This window comes from Hemibagrus wyckioides, linkage group LG08 (assembly GCF_019097595.1).
Source record: "Hemibagrus wyckioides isolate EC202008001 linkage group LG08, SWU_Hwy_1.0, whole genome shotgun sequence".
NCBI lineage: Eukaryota > Metazoa > Chordata > Actinopteri > Siluriformes > Bagridae > Hemibagrus > Hemibagrus wyckioides.
Window position 1 is genome coordinate 6,794,017 of NC_080717.1, and position 16,728 is coordinate 6,810,744.

Sequence of the window (16,728 nt, forward strand, 5' to 3'; positions counted from 1 at the left end):
ATAGCGAAGGCAAACGTCAACAGATATTATATCAGGATATGCAGACTGAAGAATGGCTGTTAGAGACCGAGTTATTTTCTGATAACAGATGGAAACATAACGGTTCTTGAAAATTAACTCTCATGTTCAAGACTCAGGTCTCATCCAATCCTTCACAATCCTCCAGCTGTGAAAAAAGTCGAAGCAGGACTGTGTCTAATAGTCCATCTGGGTGTATGATGAAACAAATCAGCTTGAAACAGTCACTTACTTTGGAGGTGTGCTCCTGGTTTTGGGTTTCTCGGCAGTCTGTGAACGAGACAAAATGTCAATTAGATGAAGAGCGATGCAGGATTGAGTGTATCATACATACAAATTTAATTAAACACAACTGCTCAAGGCTGCTATTGTATGATCACTTTAGACAGTAGATCAATGTTAGCTTGAGGCTAACAAATGGATTTTCATCCTAACAGAGAATTCTTGATTGTTTTGTATTTTATTTATAAGAGTTCTGTGGGTCTGTAAGCAGCATAACAACACCGGTGAAGTCGAACAGTGTTGCTTTAACGGCGGGTATCAAAAGTAATAGAATTACAGTTCATGAGATATATAGCGGTATTTGGACAGTGGTAGAATATTTTTTTGGTTGGTCCGTTGGGTCGAACTTTTTTTATAGCAACAGGAGCAAAAAGTCAAAACAACACAACATGTTTAATTATTCATGAAGTACACTGGATTTGTGGAGAAAAAATAGACAAATAATAAAAAGAAATAGCATTTTAGCACCTAATGACATGAATAGCAGCACTTAGCAAACAATGAACTTGGTGTCGCTAATTTTCCTGGGTCTGATTACGCTTCGCTGTGGCACTTTTAACTAATACAAAGCTGGTGGACAGAGAATGTGCAATCACATTCGATTAACACCATCAGAAACCTCAAATTAACACAATTCCACAATCTGTTTATCCTCCAACTCAGCACTGTTAGCATGGAGTTAACTGAAGTTCCATAATCACACCATGCTAGACAGCTTTTGTTTGTTTTTTATACAGTAAATACAGGATAAAGATAAATTATACAGTATAACCCAGAAACTGTAGAATTACTAAAAATAATAAATACAAATTCTTTTCACAAAACTACATTTAGCCAAACACAAAACTGCTTTTCCCCCAAAAATTAGAGATATATATATATTATAAGAAGGTGGTGGTGTTCTATGAACGTAGGTTAGCTAGCTACTGTATCAGGATCTAACTGGCTAGCTGAAAGAAGGCGAAACTCCAACTGTAGTGAGTTAGCGTGCTGATGTTGCTGAAACAACTAACATTGTTCATAAACTTAGCATTAGCATTGCATATTTTATTATATTTATGTTTACACAAACTTGACTAGCTTAAATCCAGTCTTTTTATAGTAAACATTGTCACACAAATCATTTTCACCAGGAACTATAATCAGCCAAACTCAAAGCTTTTCTTAATCTGGACATCTTTCTGTTAGTGTTGGTTAGCTCCTTATGAAGAGCTAACTAGCTAACTAAAAGTAACCCGGACATTTTGTGTTTGGCTTACTTTTAGTTAGCTAGGTAGCTCTTCATAAGGAGCTAATCAACACTAACAGAAAGATCTTCATAAGGAGCTAACCAACACACACAAACTTCTAAGTTAGCTAGCATGCTGGTGTTAGCCTGTATGCTGAGGTAACTTAAGTTGGGCCGTATTCAGATTCGGTTTCAGTGCATGCAGTTTTTTTTATCTTGAGCGAGGATCAGGATCGAGTTTGATGCAGATGTCTGACAGTTCGAAGTAACTACAGTATGTCAGGCTGAAATGTATATTTTTGGCCTTAAATGTGTACACTCAGGAGTACATATAGTTTATCACCTGTGCAAAATATGAAATGCATAAATATGGCATTATTAACTAATAATGGTCCTTTCTGGATAAGATTGGACACCCCTGCCTTCAACCATCAATGAGGTAAATTGTAAGTTACTCTGGATAAGGGTGTCTACCAAATGTGAGAAATGTAAAACTCTGGCATTTCTTTTATTATCAATTATTAAACTATTGATGGAATTGTTATAAAACAGACGATACTGACTCAAGGAGGCATGCACTGCACCACTTAAAAATCTAATTAATTTATTACCCGATTACCGGCTAACCTTGTTACAGATACAATGCATCAGCATTGACATCAACGTCTCTGAATTTGGCTCTGTGTTAATTAAGCTGAACTGCATATGTAACAGATTCTTTTTCTTCATAATAAGTGTCTTGGTGTGCTAGGTAGCTGCAGCTAGGATAGTTTGACATTACTATATATACGCAGTTATTGCAGAAGTTTCTGTGTGTTTTTACTGTCGTCAATGGGGCACAATGTTTCATCATGCTGTATATGGGTGTATCGGACTACAATAATAAATGACAGTACTTGACGGTCAGAAACGGGCGTATCGGAGTAAATGGGGATGGATTGAGATATCTGAGCCGTACGCGAACATGGCGCTCGTCTGGCGCTACCTGGGCCGCCTAAGCGGGCACAGACTGGCGTCCCGGGCTTATTGCTGTGGCCATTGATCTGTATACAGTCCATTTATCATTCAGTGAGAGGAGCCAGTGATCTTCACAGTGTATTAGATGAAAGAGCGCAGATCGTTTGTCACAGAGGCTCTTATTGCTGTTTCCTGCTCTGCGGGGAATTTGGGCTTCTTCCAAGCCGCACACGTTCCGGCGTTGCTAGGCAACCCGGCTGGGGGCAGTAAGGATAGCGCGGCATGTGTGGGCACACACACACGCACACATGCACGTGGGCATAGGCACATGACCACACACATATATAGTACACACACACACAGACACGTGGACACACACACACAAGGATACAAGCTCACACATAAACACAAGTGCAATTTTGCGCTCTCTTGGTGTGTTTGTGGTGTTTTGGGCTTTTCTGCTTGAGAGAAGCAGGGAACATTTCTCACAGCAGACTGAGGCAGTGTGTGTGTCTGTGTGTGTGTGTGTGTGTGTGCACTACTATTTTGCTATGGATCACATTAGGATTCCAAAAAGGCAGCATGACAAAAGATTTTAGCAGAGTGAAATCAGGCCTAAGCTGAAGCTATTCACAGCATGATGAATGGCACAACTCAAATGTTCAGTTCTGAACAACAGGGGGGACAAGGCATCAATTAGCTAAATAAAACGTACAGTGAATATGAAATTATTTGGAAACACTACAAAATGGTCATGCAGTGCACTGAACAAAGCAGAATCAAACAGCAAAATTAGCGTATTTATCAAAATACACAAAATAATACATTCATCCATTTTTCTCCTTTCTTCACTTAAAGCACCAATATGGGAACTTCAGGCGCAAGAATGGATTTATTACGGAGAAATTCAGTAATAAATGTGGAGGTTATAAAAATTGCAGAGTAATTTTGTTGAGAACAGCTATCACTGTCAACTCCACTGACAGTCACATCCTTTTTCTCACACCATTTGAAAGCAGCGGCTGCCCTTTAATGTTAAACGCTTCAGCCCAAAGTTCAGAATTACTCCAAATTAAGTGCATTGGCCATACAATCTCTCTCTCTCTCTCTCTCTCTCTCTCACACACACACACACACCCACACACAGGTAGAGTTTCAAAGTAGCCACAAAAAACCCAAACAACATAATCTTGTCAACTAACCATACAACCAACCAGGCATCCATTTGTTCGTTCTTTGTTTCATTCTGAGAACATCTGGCACAAGAAGGGATTTATTACTGAGAAATTTAGTAATAAATGTGGAGGCTATAAAAATTACAGAGTAATTTTGTTGAGAACAGCCATCACTGTCAAATCCATTGACAGTGACATTCTTTTCTTTTCTTTTCTTTTTTACACCATTTGAAAGCAGTAGCTGCCCTTTAATGTTAAATGCTTGAGTCCCAGGTCCAAAATTACTCCAAATTAAGAGCACTAGCCATACAATCTGTCTGTCACGTTATGTCTAATAAAATGACACATAGTAACAGTGACAAGGCCTTAATTATGCACGCATGCCCCCTTACAGAGAGAAAAAATAAATAAACTAACTAATCAACCCACCAACCAAGCAGACAGCCAACCAACTCACCAGCCAGTTAGCCAGATGACCAGCCAGCCAACCAACCAACCAACTCACCAGCCAGCTAGCCAGATGACCAACCAACCAACCAACCAACTCACCAGCCAGTTAGCCAGATGACCAGCCAGCCAACCAACTCACCAGCCAGCTAGCCAGATGACCAAGCAAGCAAGCAAGCAAGCAACCAACCAGCCAGCTAGCCAGATGACCAACCAACCAACCAGCCAGCCAGCCAGACAGCAAATCAACCAGACAACTAGCCAAGCAGACATGGCAGTAAACCAACCATCTTGAATCTTGAATCTTGAATCTTGAACCAACCAACCAACCAATTTTTGTTTGTTTGTCTAGTCCATGGGTCAACACACAACCAACAGTGCCTGAATATTATTCGAATACTGAACCAATCACATCACAGCAGTGACACAAACATGGTAATGTCTATCACTGATATGAGTGAATCAGGTGTATCAGTGTTACTGGAGTTTTAAAAAAGTCTTATAAATCATCCACCAAACAAAACTATCCATCTGATAGCTATTGTATCCAGTGCACCTGATACACTCATACGATCACCTCACCCACAAACCCAACACTGATTAAAACCCAAAATAAAAACCCAGGCTTGAATACGATCTTGTAAAAATGCTATTAGCTCGTCCTGTCCATCACTGTCCTCGGCATCCTTGACAATCACAGCGGAAGGAGCAAGACACTGACTGATTAATAAGGAAACTCGTAAATAAAGACAGCATTAATTCACAAAGTGGGTTTGGAGGTGTCTTATCTCCGAGACCTCTGTGTAATCCCACCTTACTCTCAAACCATTTGGGAGAAACAATCATGAGCTTAAATAAAAGCTTAGCAGAGACTGTGCTGTAGGGAAATGGCTGCTTTTTGCCAACTATGTGTGTCAGGAGACGGTGTGACTGTTATTGTGCTACAGCAAAAAAGGTAGAGAAAATAGAAGTGCAAAGAATTGCAAAGGGAAGGGTAAAGGTCATAAGCAAGGGACAAATAAAAACACCCTGAGGATCTCCTTATGCGTTTTTGTCTGTTTTTCAGGTAATTTGTATCAGATGGTGTTGTATCTGTATTCAATCATGAGACAGCAAAGTGTGTGTGTGTGTGTGAGAAAGAGAAAGAAAGACAGAGAGAGTTGGGTAAGGAGAGGGAGGGTAATTGGTTTGGATATGGTTTTATGTGGGCACAATAAGATAGCAAGCACACACACACACACACACACACGCACGCATACACATGCACTTTTTTTGAAAACATACTCATTATCCCTTCTATAGTCCAGCTAGTACATTACTTACTCAGTGTGTGTGTGTGTGTGTCAGTAAAATGAGTGCTTGAGGTGTGAATAGTGAGAGAGACTGTGTGTGTGTGCTTGTGTACGTGTGCCTGTTTTTATCTTGCTGGTGGCCAAATAATGTCCCCACAAGGTTAGTAATATCTGAAAGGTTTGAGGAGACCTTTGGCTCAAAAACCGAGGACCAAAAAAGCTAATAATAGAGCAAAAAAAAAAACAAAAAAAGAAGAAGAGTTTTCTATTTCTGTGGAGTTCTAGTATATAGTTATATCAATGTAAGCTCCAAGGTTACTAAGAAAAACGTGTGTGTGTGTGTGCTTGTTTTTATCTTGCTGGTGGCCAAACAATGTCCCTACAATGTTAGTAATATCTGCCAGACTAAAGAAAAAAGTGTGTGTGTGTGTTTATATATTGTTTAGGTTTGAGAAGTGTTGCAGGTCCCTATAAGGAAAACTGGGGACCAAAAACTGAGATGAAGTTCTAGTATTAATTCTAGTTAAGTCTCTGTAAGGTCCTCACAAGGATACTAAGACAAAGTGTGTGTGTGTGTGTGTGTGTGTGGTGATTACATTGCCTATGAAAATGTCTCATGTCATGAGAACAGAACGCTGCTAATTTGCATGCTCAATCAAAACAAATCAAATAGAAAAGATAAAAAGGTGATTTCTAGGCAGGAAAGAAAGGTCAAAGCTAATCAATGAGTATTCCCACAATCAGTACGCTTCCTCACATTTCCAACAGCGCAGAAATCGCTTCATCGTACTCCAGATACACCAGAGGTGAACATTTTCCATGGTCAGTATTTACTTTCAGGGGAGCTTCATTAAAGCGTCAATTACAGCTTTTAAATGAACAGTGTTTATTTTTTTATAAATATATCATTTGTCTCTTATTTTGTCTCACCTGTTCACCGTCTTCCTCATCACTGCTGATCTTCAGGTCATCTTCCAGCATTCTGAAACACAAACAAAGACAAAATCATGAAGAACAGAAACCTTAAAGCTTACTATGATCTTTGCCATGAAACAAAATATGGCCCACGCTATTTGAATCGATTCACTTTCAGCTAGTTCAACTATCTAAACTAAATATTCTTTCACTTCAGCAACACTGCTGCATATTTTTTCCTTTAATATAAGCGATGATACAAAACACAATCCTGCTTTCAATCCTCTTTTCAGCTTGGAGTCATTTCCAGAAAGATTCGCTGGAGTCTGGAGTTGATTCCACAATTGATTCGAATTGATTCGTCTCGCACAAACCAAATGAGTTTAGCATCTGACAGCGATACAAGTAAACAATACAAGTATACGACGATAATGGATTTCAGCCTTTACTGTGAATCTGACTGGAAGGAATTGAAGTCAGCAATAGAATCACTCAAGACAGGAGACTTTAATTCTGTAGATAATTATTCTATTTATCTACAAAGTCACCTCAACAGTTAATTTTAGCATTTTAATTTTAAACAAACATCCAGCAAAGACGAAATCAAAATCATGAACAACTGAAAGCTTATTTGTTTGAAAGCCAATATTTCTTATTTTCCTCAGAGGCAACAAGTAAGGAATAAAACACAACACAGATAGGAAATGATTGCGCAACAGTGTGATGTGGCGTGACCCAAACCTCAAATCTGATTGATTAGAATTTTTTTTTTTATTATTATTGATTACATTGTTTGTACCAGTGCTGAATAATTTATGCATCAGTTAAAAAAAGTTATAGTTTCTATAGTAACAGTGTATCTAGGAATTTATCTCGGATAAACAGAGATATAAAAATATGAGTAATTATCACTATGGTGGACTTTTATTTTATTTTATTTTATTTATATTTTTTACATGAGAAAACGTTTATTTAGCATTTTTGGAAGGAGTCTCCAGTGTAAACAGATATATTAAAATATATGTAATTATTAATATGGTGGACTTTTATTATTATTATTTATTTCTTTCTTTTTTACATGAGAAAAACTTTTTTTTTAGCATTTTTGGAAGGAGTTTCCAGTGTAAACAGATATATAAAAATATGGGTAATTATTGACATGGTGGACTTTTATTTTATAATTTTTCTTTTTACATAAGAAAAAGTTTATTTAGCATTTTTGGAAGGAGTCTCGAGTGTAAACAGATATATTAAAATATGTGTAATTATTGATATGGTGGACTTTTATTTTATTTATTTATTTATTTTTTTTTTTTTTACATAAGAAAAACTTTATTTCGCATTTTTTGGACGGAGTCTCCAGTGTAAACAGATATATGAAAATATGTCTAGAAGCATGTCTTTGGACTGTGGGAGAAAACCCACCAAGCATGAGGAGAACATGCAAACTTCACACACACAGTGAGCAGGAGCGAGACTCGAACCCAGGACACTGGAAGTGTGACGCCAACGTGCTAACCACTCCTGGTAACAGCTCCTCCTGGATTTGCTTGTTGTTATAAAAATTATGAATTATTAACCTAATAGATCTAACCTAACCTAATAGCATATTAATATATACATGTGATTTGTCTCAAAGTGCCCCTTAGCCTCTAAGCCAACGTGCCCCCAAATACCATTTTAACTGTAGATAAATAAATCTATTCAACATTAGTCAAAGGTAGGCACAGGTTGTAATCTTGAATTAAAATGTTTAAATGTATTGATTTCTTTTTCTTCACCAAGACTTTTAGGGTTTTATTCAGTCCACTTCACCTGTTCAGGAGGGGTACTTTGCCTCTACGTTCCTGTGGGGCAGACGGCTACCTAATCTCTCATCCTCTAAATATAATCTTATGATACAATACATAAAATACACCAAGCCATGACCTCGTTAAAACAAAAGAATCAGAGCATGATGTCATCTGTGTTACAGTTCCGAGGGTCACATGACATCATCCTGCACTGAGCGATATTTCTGAATGTCGGGTCCTGATGGCCACCAGAACACAACTGGGCTGTAAAAAAAGGGCCAAGTAAGGAATTTTCCTCCTAACGCTGGAACAATAAAAAACGGCTCTATAAATGGGGGAAATGTGTTTAAGGTTTAGTTTTCTATGACCTAAGCTGTCGTGCGGCAGCACAGATCGCGGGGAACTTTGAACAAAACTCCCAGTCATTACCCTCGTAATACCTAACAGATGTCAGCATCGGGCCTGCACGGGAGACCAGGTGCTGGAGGTGCAATCAGGCAGGATTTTCAGTTTATAGAGGCTGATCCATGGCCAGCGAGTGTGTTTATCTGTGTGGGTTTTAGAGTGCAGTTTGGAGGGATTACACAAGTTTCAAAAAGTTATAGACACGCAATAAGAAACACCAGGGTACACCTGCCTTGGAACAAATTCCATTATCCATTATCTATATTATGAAACACATGCCATTTGAATCAATTCTCTTAAAGCTATTTTCTTTCATCCTCAGCAACACTGATTTGAGTTTAGTGTTTGAATTTTCTTCAATGTATGCTACTATTTTTAAAATAATATAAGTGAGGTTTTGGAACACGTTTCTGCTTTCAATCAAGAGTCATTTTCAAAATGATTCGATTCAGTGATTCCTTTGGAGTTGATTCTACACATCAAAATTGATTCGTCTCGGACAACCCAAATGAATTTAGCATCTGACAGCGATACGAGTAAACAAGAACACTCCCTTTTGATTGAAAGGGAGTCAAAACTGAAAAGAACTGATTCACTGATTCAATATTGGAGTTGATTCCACACACTAAAATGATTCACCTCGCACAAACTAAATGTGAGTATTTCAGGGTCACATGGAGCCCGGAGTCTATCCCAGGGGACTCAGGTAACAAGACTGTTGGCACGTTAGACGGAGTGCCAGTACATCACGGGTCACACACACACACACACACACACACACACCCATTCACACACTAGGGACAATTTAGAGATGCCAGTCAACCTACAACTCATCTTTTCGGACCAAGATAGCTGAGAACCAAGAGGAAACCCACAAAGCACAGTGAGAACATGCAAAGTCCAAGGAACACAGGGCAGAGGCAGGATTCAAAACCACAACCTTGGAGGTACGAGGCAATCCGATATGATCCTATATGCAATGGTAATGGAGTCGAGAACCTTTAAAATTGCATAATAAGCGAGGTTTCGGAACACAATCCTGCTTTCAATCCGGAGTCATTTCCAAAAAGATTCGATTCAGTGATTCCTTTGGAGTTGATTCCACATACCAAACTGATTTGTCTCTGGACAACTCAAATGAATTTAGCATCTGATAGCGATGCTCCAGGGGCAGGAATCAGGAATCAAACCCACAACATCAGAGGTATGAGGCGAACCAATAGGATCCAATATGCTATGGTAAGTGTAAGTGACTCAAGAACCATTAAAAAAATGCATAATTAGCTCTTTTTGCAATCAAATCATTCAACCCAAAAACTTTGTAGACAAACTAGACTCTAAATTTTGACCTAAATATCAAATTTTACATTAAGATTTTGATCCTTTTTGACCTGAAGTTAATGTGACTTGAGGCAGAAGTTGGACAAATTTACATTTACAAACTAATATATGATCTCACTTTATTTCTTCATGTTAGAATGGATAGGTATATCTCTCCAGATGTGCAGACATTTAGGATTTTCTGTATACTACTTAAGACAGAAATGTTGGTGGCCATCAATAGACATTTTAAAGGATCTCATTCGGTGTACGGCTTGATGATCACCACGATGCCATCATTTCTTAGTCTTTTACAGTTAGATTACAGTTCCTGCTGCTTTTACTGTAAAATGGAAAACTGAAAGAAGTGAAACACAAAAAAATATATATATATATATCCGAACACCGATTGAACGGAAGGTATACAGATCATTTCAGAGATTCTAAGTTATAAATGTTGACATATCTTCCCACTAATTGGTGTTCAATTCCTATTTCTCTCTCCTCCAGACCGAGACAGGGTTACTTCAACAATCTGACTCCGGATCAATACGGCACAAAACAAAAGCCGAGAGAAGAGAACAAATAAACGAGGGGGAGGAGAGACGCCTGACTGGGTGTAGGATTGAAGTTACAAACTGCTTCGCATTCTGGGAAGCGACGTGGCTGCTGAATTTTACGGCACCGCAAAGAGTCGTGTTAAAAACCAACGCGACGTCCGCTGGCTCTCGTAAGAAACTGCAACATTTTCAGTCGAACATCTGTTTTTGCCCAGCACTTGAGTACAGATTAAACGAGGTCGCCGACACAAACAATCAGCCTGCGGCCTCGTTTGGAAAGAGAAACTCCTCAACTAGTGATCTAATATAGACGACTTTATTAGACGTATTACTCCAGAGCAAGATCCCATCTGGGCAATTTCAGTTTAAGAGTGGAGCTATATTTAATGGCTAATTGCCCCAGTGTTTACCACTCTGCTAAATTAACCTCTTAACCACAAGGACATGTAGAAAGTATGAAGTTTATAGGTTCTAATACACGGAAAAACGAAGAGCTGACTGCTTTATAAGAAGATATGAGAAGGAAAACATATGAAATCGAAACAATAAGTCGGTGTTTTTCATGTTTAGGTCTTGGAAAGACATCCCTGTGGAAGTAATGCAGATTAATTAGGTCAGAATCTTCCTTCTGCACTGAGAAGACAGTCATGTAAAGGTCGTAATATTCAACACGACATCCTCGTGCTCCAATAAAGACCCCAAAGCATAAATACCGCAAATACAGATTATAAATAGAGAGCAGCTTTATTTGTGTTGGATACAAAGCCAAGAAAAATCACGATGCCGATGGCGTAAAAAAGGCATAAGTGTTAACATCTGACAGGAGAAACCTGAGTTGCGTTCAGTTTTTCCCTGGCGTCACTGAGGCATAGTTTCATTAGCGAAAGCTGATCTAAAATGCAAAGGAACTCAATTTGTTCCGGTGTGGATTCGCTTAATGCATTCGTCTTTTTTTTCTTTTTAAATCTCTAACAAAAGAGAAAGGGGACGTGCCAAAATCCGTGTAATAAAACGTTCATCCTAGCGTTCTCTCATTACATAACTTGGCATAATGACACAGTAACAGAATGAATATTTATAACAAGTGTGTGTGTGTGTGTGTGTGTGTGTGTGTGTCTTTATTCTGAAATCTCTTCAAATGAGCATAGAACATGTCTGTTTGGGAAATAAGAAAGAAAAGTTCCTACAAGTAACCTAAAAAAAAAAAAAAAAAGGAAATATCCTCAAAATATTATTTCACACAAAACACAAAAAAAAGGACAAAAGCAAACAAACATAACACAAGTTTCGTGGAAGAAAATATTCTTTCTTTGACTACAAAAAAAAGGCAAAAATGGGCAAATAGGCAAAAAACAAACTAAAGGGAAAATAAAGAAAAAAACCGTAATGCACAAAAAGACAAACCAAAAAATTCCCAGTACCAAGGTAACAAATAAAAAATAAAATAAAATAAAATAAATATAAAAAAGTATAACTACATAGATACATGAATAAACAAACAAACAAACAAATGAGTAAATAAATAAATAAATAAATATAATATATAAATAATAATTAATAATAATAATAATAATAATAATAATAATAATAATAATTAGCCGCAGGGGCACTTCATCCACCACACTCACTCACTCACACTCACTTGCTCACACACTCAGACCAGGGGGCAATTTAGCGTAGCCAATCCATTATCAGTCATGTTTTTTTTTTTAAAGCAGGAGTAAAACAGAGAACCGGAGGGAACCCAGATGGACACACAGAAAACATGTGAAACTCAGCACAGGAAAGTAACCGGAGCTGAGGATCGAACCCTGCGGCTGTGAGGCACCACTGCTACCTGCTGCGCCGCCTCCATATAAACCAGAGAACAAAGCTGGAGAGCACTTGTTAGATGTCTAGTCAATGAATAGCAATATCACACCACGTCTCTCCTCTACCAGGATCTGAGGTCTCCGTCAACACAAAATGCCTTTTATTCTTCATTATTACTTTTTATTCAACGCCGAAATGATTCATAATATTAGATGTTTGAGAAATCCCTCATCTGTTCCATCTGTATACAAAGTCAACAGAAAAAGATTTATATCTATTTTTTTTCTAAAAGCTCCTTTTTTATTTCTGCCATTTCTTTCTTTTTGTTCTTTTAAACCTGATTTCTCATGACTTATTCTGTATTTTATTTAGCTCCATTCTTGTTTGTTTTTTAAAAAAAATAGTTTTCTGCTTTTTCATAGGTATATTACAAATAATATCTCAAAATGTATTTTTAATTTGCCTTTAATCTCATTCTAATTTATGTTTTATTAATTAACTTTTTTTACTGTATTTACTCTTCTTCTTGTTTACACCTTCAGAAACAATATTTCTTATGACGGAATTTTTTTTAAATTTTATTTAGTATCATAAATTTTTTTAATTTTACAAACCCTATAAACTGCATTTTTTGTAATTTTTTTAACTCTTTTTTTTGTTAAATATTTGTAACTCTATTTTGACCCCCATGCAAAATATTTCTGTAAAAAACTAATTTTCTATTACATTATGTGTATTTCTTTTAATTTTTTTTTTTTTTTGAATTTTCAGACTTTATTTTTAGTCATGCAATTTTTAAAATTAATTTTTTTTTTAGTTTTAATTTGATTTTTCTTGTTGTTGTTGTTGTTGTCATTCTTATTATTCTACCTGGAAAAATATATCCAGTTTACATGTTTTTTCCAATTGCTTTTCCAGTGATCATCCAGCTGTTGAAGCCATTTTAGCCATTTTTTTAGATTTATAATTAAAATTTAGTTTCAGTAAAGTACAGGAATTAGATAAGTTGACTAAGTTTACACACACAGGTTTAACGAGAAATCGAATTTGAACATGGTGTAAGACTGGGAGAATGGGGGATGGTGTGGTGGTGGTTTGGTGGGGGTGGTGGTATGGTGGGGTTGATTAAATGTTCAAAATGTCATAAACAATTCTGTCCACTTCACTTTACAGTTAACTTCCTTGATTTAATGCATTTGGGTGCTTACAGGAACTGTGGCACTCACTAATGTAGTTCTTGGGCAACAAAGCACTAAACAACGCTGTGAAGTGTGTATAAAACACCGCACACACCACACCCATATCTCATAGTCATATCCTCGACATAGTCCCATCTTTCAACTCGTGGAATAAACACTGTAATGGACGCTGGACTGTACATTGGGCTGAGTATCTAATGGGTATGTCTCTGAGGCATTATGGCACTGGAGCATTCAGTGTTCATTACTGATGCCTGGTGTCCCGTAGAGAAGGCCGACGGCAAGCCATTTAGCCCATGAACACCACATCGGCTGCCTGCTAGCCACCGCGTGAGCACGGCTCATACAGAAAATTAAGACCAAGCCATGAGAAGCTGCAGGATTACAGGATACGTATGCACTTCTCCTCACTCACACTTCAACCTTAAGGATTTAAAGCGCAGAGATACTTTTGTTTTAGAAAATATTAGTGTCATTAATATCACAGTACTCCCTGTAGTGCCTCGGTGAGAATCCCGTCAGACTGCTTGTGTTGTTTCAATAAGCCAGTATTCCCATCTATCACAAGTGCATTATTCATCAGCACACTTCTCACCTCTGCTGCGAATACGCCTGCCCTTGCACCTGAGGATAAACAGCCTCGTGTTTTTTTTTCCTTCGCGTGGCTATTATCGTTAGCAATAGTTGCGTCATGGAGATGTGCTGCTGTTTCTAACTGCCCTATAGGCTTTCTCCCCGCGGTGTAATTCTCTCTCGGGGTATTATTTGCTAACAACAGACTCGTTCGTTAAACCCTGTTTTGCTTTCGGGTTGATAAAAAAAATCCAAGCATTTTTATTTCAGAGTCTGAGAACCCATTTCAAGCATTTTCATACACATCACATAAAGATCTTTATGTCACAGAGCTAAGATTTCAGGATTCTGAAGAATGTGAAGCTAGTAATGCAAATGAAACGTTGCAAAAAGACTAAAATCTGTGTAAATACAACATAATGCTTTAGCAGCACTCCTGCTTTTGTCTGTTTAGCTCACTTCAGGAGGCGGCGTTTTCCTGAGGCGAGCAACGGCGTTGAGGAAAACGCTCCCTGGAGGAGCAGGGGTTTGTGGGTAACCACACAGTAGACGCCGGTTACCATTGTGCTCTGGGTTGCTGTGGCTGTTTAGGGACTTCTCAATGAGAAGGGAATATTTGGAGGGAATATTTATTCCAGCAAAGAAGAGAACACATCCCAGGGCTAAGCGCCTGTTATGATATAACACACTGCTGTGCGGAAGGCTGTTAAGTTTAAGAACACCACGCACTTGTTATGGGAGTCGTAAAGCAGAGCTCTCTTTCATTACGTGACGGATAACTTCTGCGGCTCCGGCTTTACTGCGCAGCACCTCGTTTTAAAGTGGGAAACAGTTAACGCGCCGCGTGTGAGGTACGAGGAGGCCGAGGTGCCTGATGCTGACTCACGCTCGCTTCCATCCCTGTTGATCTCTGAGGAAAGTGTAAGGAAACAGAGCGAGGCTTTAAATAAGCATCCGAGCCTGGCCTCATCGTGTCAATCACAGGCAGGAACACGGAAATGCACTTGGACTCACGCGGAGATAAACAAACACACAGTGTATTTTTTATTTTTTTTGTCTAAGACAAGTCTCTCTCTCTCTCTCTCTCTCGCTGTCTCACACACACAAACACACATGTCTAGCCGGTGGTGCCCTGAGATCAGCTCTGCTCCAGATCTGTCAACACTACACTCGTTTGGAGAGCAACTCAAGAGATACAACACACTTCTAATGTCTCTGCCACTCACAAGACTAATATAAAGTACAAGCACACACAACCAGTCAAAGTTCTGGATACATGAAATAGAATATATATTTAATACTTTCTTACAAAGGCCGAGGTCGGAATCTCAAAGTCTATCTGGTTGTGTATATATTTATGGCTTAAATTCAGCTGTCAGAAAACAAAACACACCATTTGTACCTTTAGTATGTCGAGTATCTTGGACTTGTTTACTCTAAAAAGTAATAACTGTCCAATTGATATAGCTAGAATCTTCGTTAAATGTGCACTATAAACACATTTCCAGGTAAACAGATAAGCATTAAAGCTACAAAATGTAAAAGTACTGCCCCAGAAACAAGAAAATGTACAGCTCAGAATGTCTTAAATGGTAGATCTGAAATGGTAGATCGGTCATCTTAACTATGACCAGGCATAACATTATGACCACCTGCCTAATATTGGTGTTGCTCCCCCTTTTGCTGCCAAAACAGCCCTGACCCGTCCTGCACTGTGTATTCTGACACCTTTCTATGAGAACCAGCATTAACTTTTTCAGCAATTTGAGCAGCAGTAGCTCGTCTGTTGGATCGGATCACACGGGCCAGCCTTCGCTCCCCTCGTGCATCAATGAGACTTGACCACCCATGACCCTGTCGCCGGTTCACCACTGTTCCTTCCTTGGACCACTTTTGATAGATACTGACCACTGCAGACCAGGAACACCCCACAAGAGCTGCAGTTTTGGAGATGCCCTCATCCAGTCGTCTAGCCATCCCAATTTGGCCCTTGAGACTCACTCAAATCCTTACGCTTGTCCATTTTTCCTGCTTCTAACACATCAACTTTGAGGACAAAATGTTCACTTGCTGCCTAATATATCCCACCCACTAACAGGTGCCATGATGAGGAGATCAGTGTTATTCACTTCACCTCTCACTGCTCATAATGTTATTCCTGATCGGTGTATTTCAATCTTCTGTAGACAAAAAGGTCAGACACCTTCAGGTAAAAGTTCAGACACACAAGATTATCTTAAAACCATAACATGGCTAATTTGTTTTCTAGAACAAATGGAAACAGTGACGTTACCATCCAAGTCTAAATTGCTTTCAGAATCGAAATGTGTAACACAGTTTTAAGGACTTAAAAGTCAATTGTTTTCTCCTTGAACAAGCTGTTTTCATTTTAGAACTAAGTAGAAGCAGTGAAGACGCTGGCCTTAAGTGCATAAACTCAGCATTTCTTTATTTCTTACATTAGTTTTTCTTTCATTTCGAAGCATTATCAGAGAAAAATCTGAATATCACAGTCTGTAGCGTGGGTCTAAACATATGCAAGCAGGGTCAGCGCAGGACGATCCACACTGTATCGTACACTGTAATTACAGGTGAGAGCCAGCAACCTAGAAACGCTACACTTTCAGTGAATCACAGCTTAGACTTACGTAACTCGATAAATACATGACTAGACTTTGTGTGGAGATGAAGAAACAACAAACTATCAATCAATCAATGAGCTAACATAAGACAGGTGAACACAATTAGGTAA

At 38.5% G+C, this 16,728-nt stretch overlaps 1 protein-coding gene across 1 annotated transcript in view; it reads right to left on the minus strand.

Annotated features, from left to right (window-relative positions):
- Positions 1–16,728, minus strand: part of aff2 (AF4/FMR2 family, member 2) — a 254,016-nt gene that overhangs the window by 68,850 nt on the left and 168,438 nt on the right. Inside the window, exons 8-9 of the mRNA XM_058398044.1 lie at positions 6,330–6,381; positions 251–288 (exon numbers count right to left, since the gene is read on the minus strand). Coding sequence (XP_058254027.1) covers positions 251–288; positions 6,330–6,381 — 90 coding nt within the window. The remainder of the gene's footprint in view (positions 1–250; positions 289–6,329; positions 6,382–16,728) is intronic.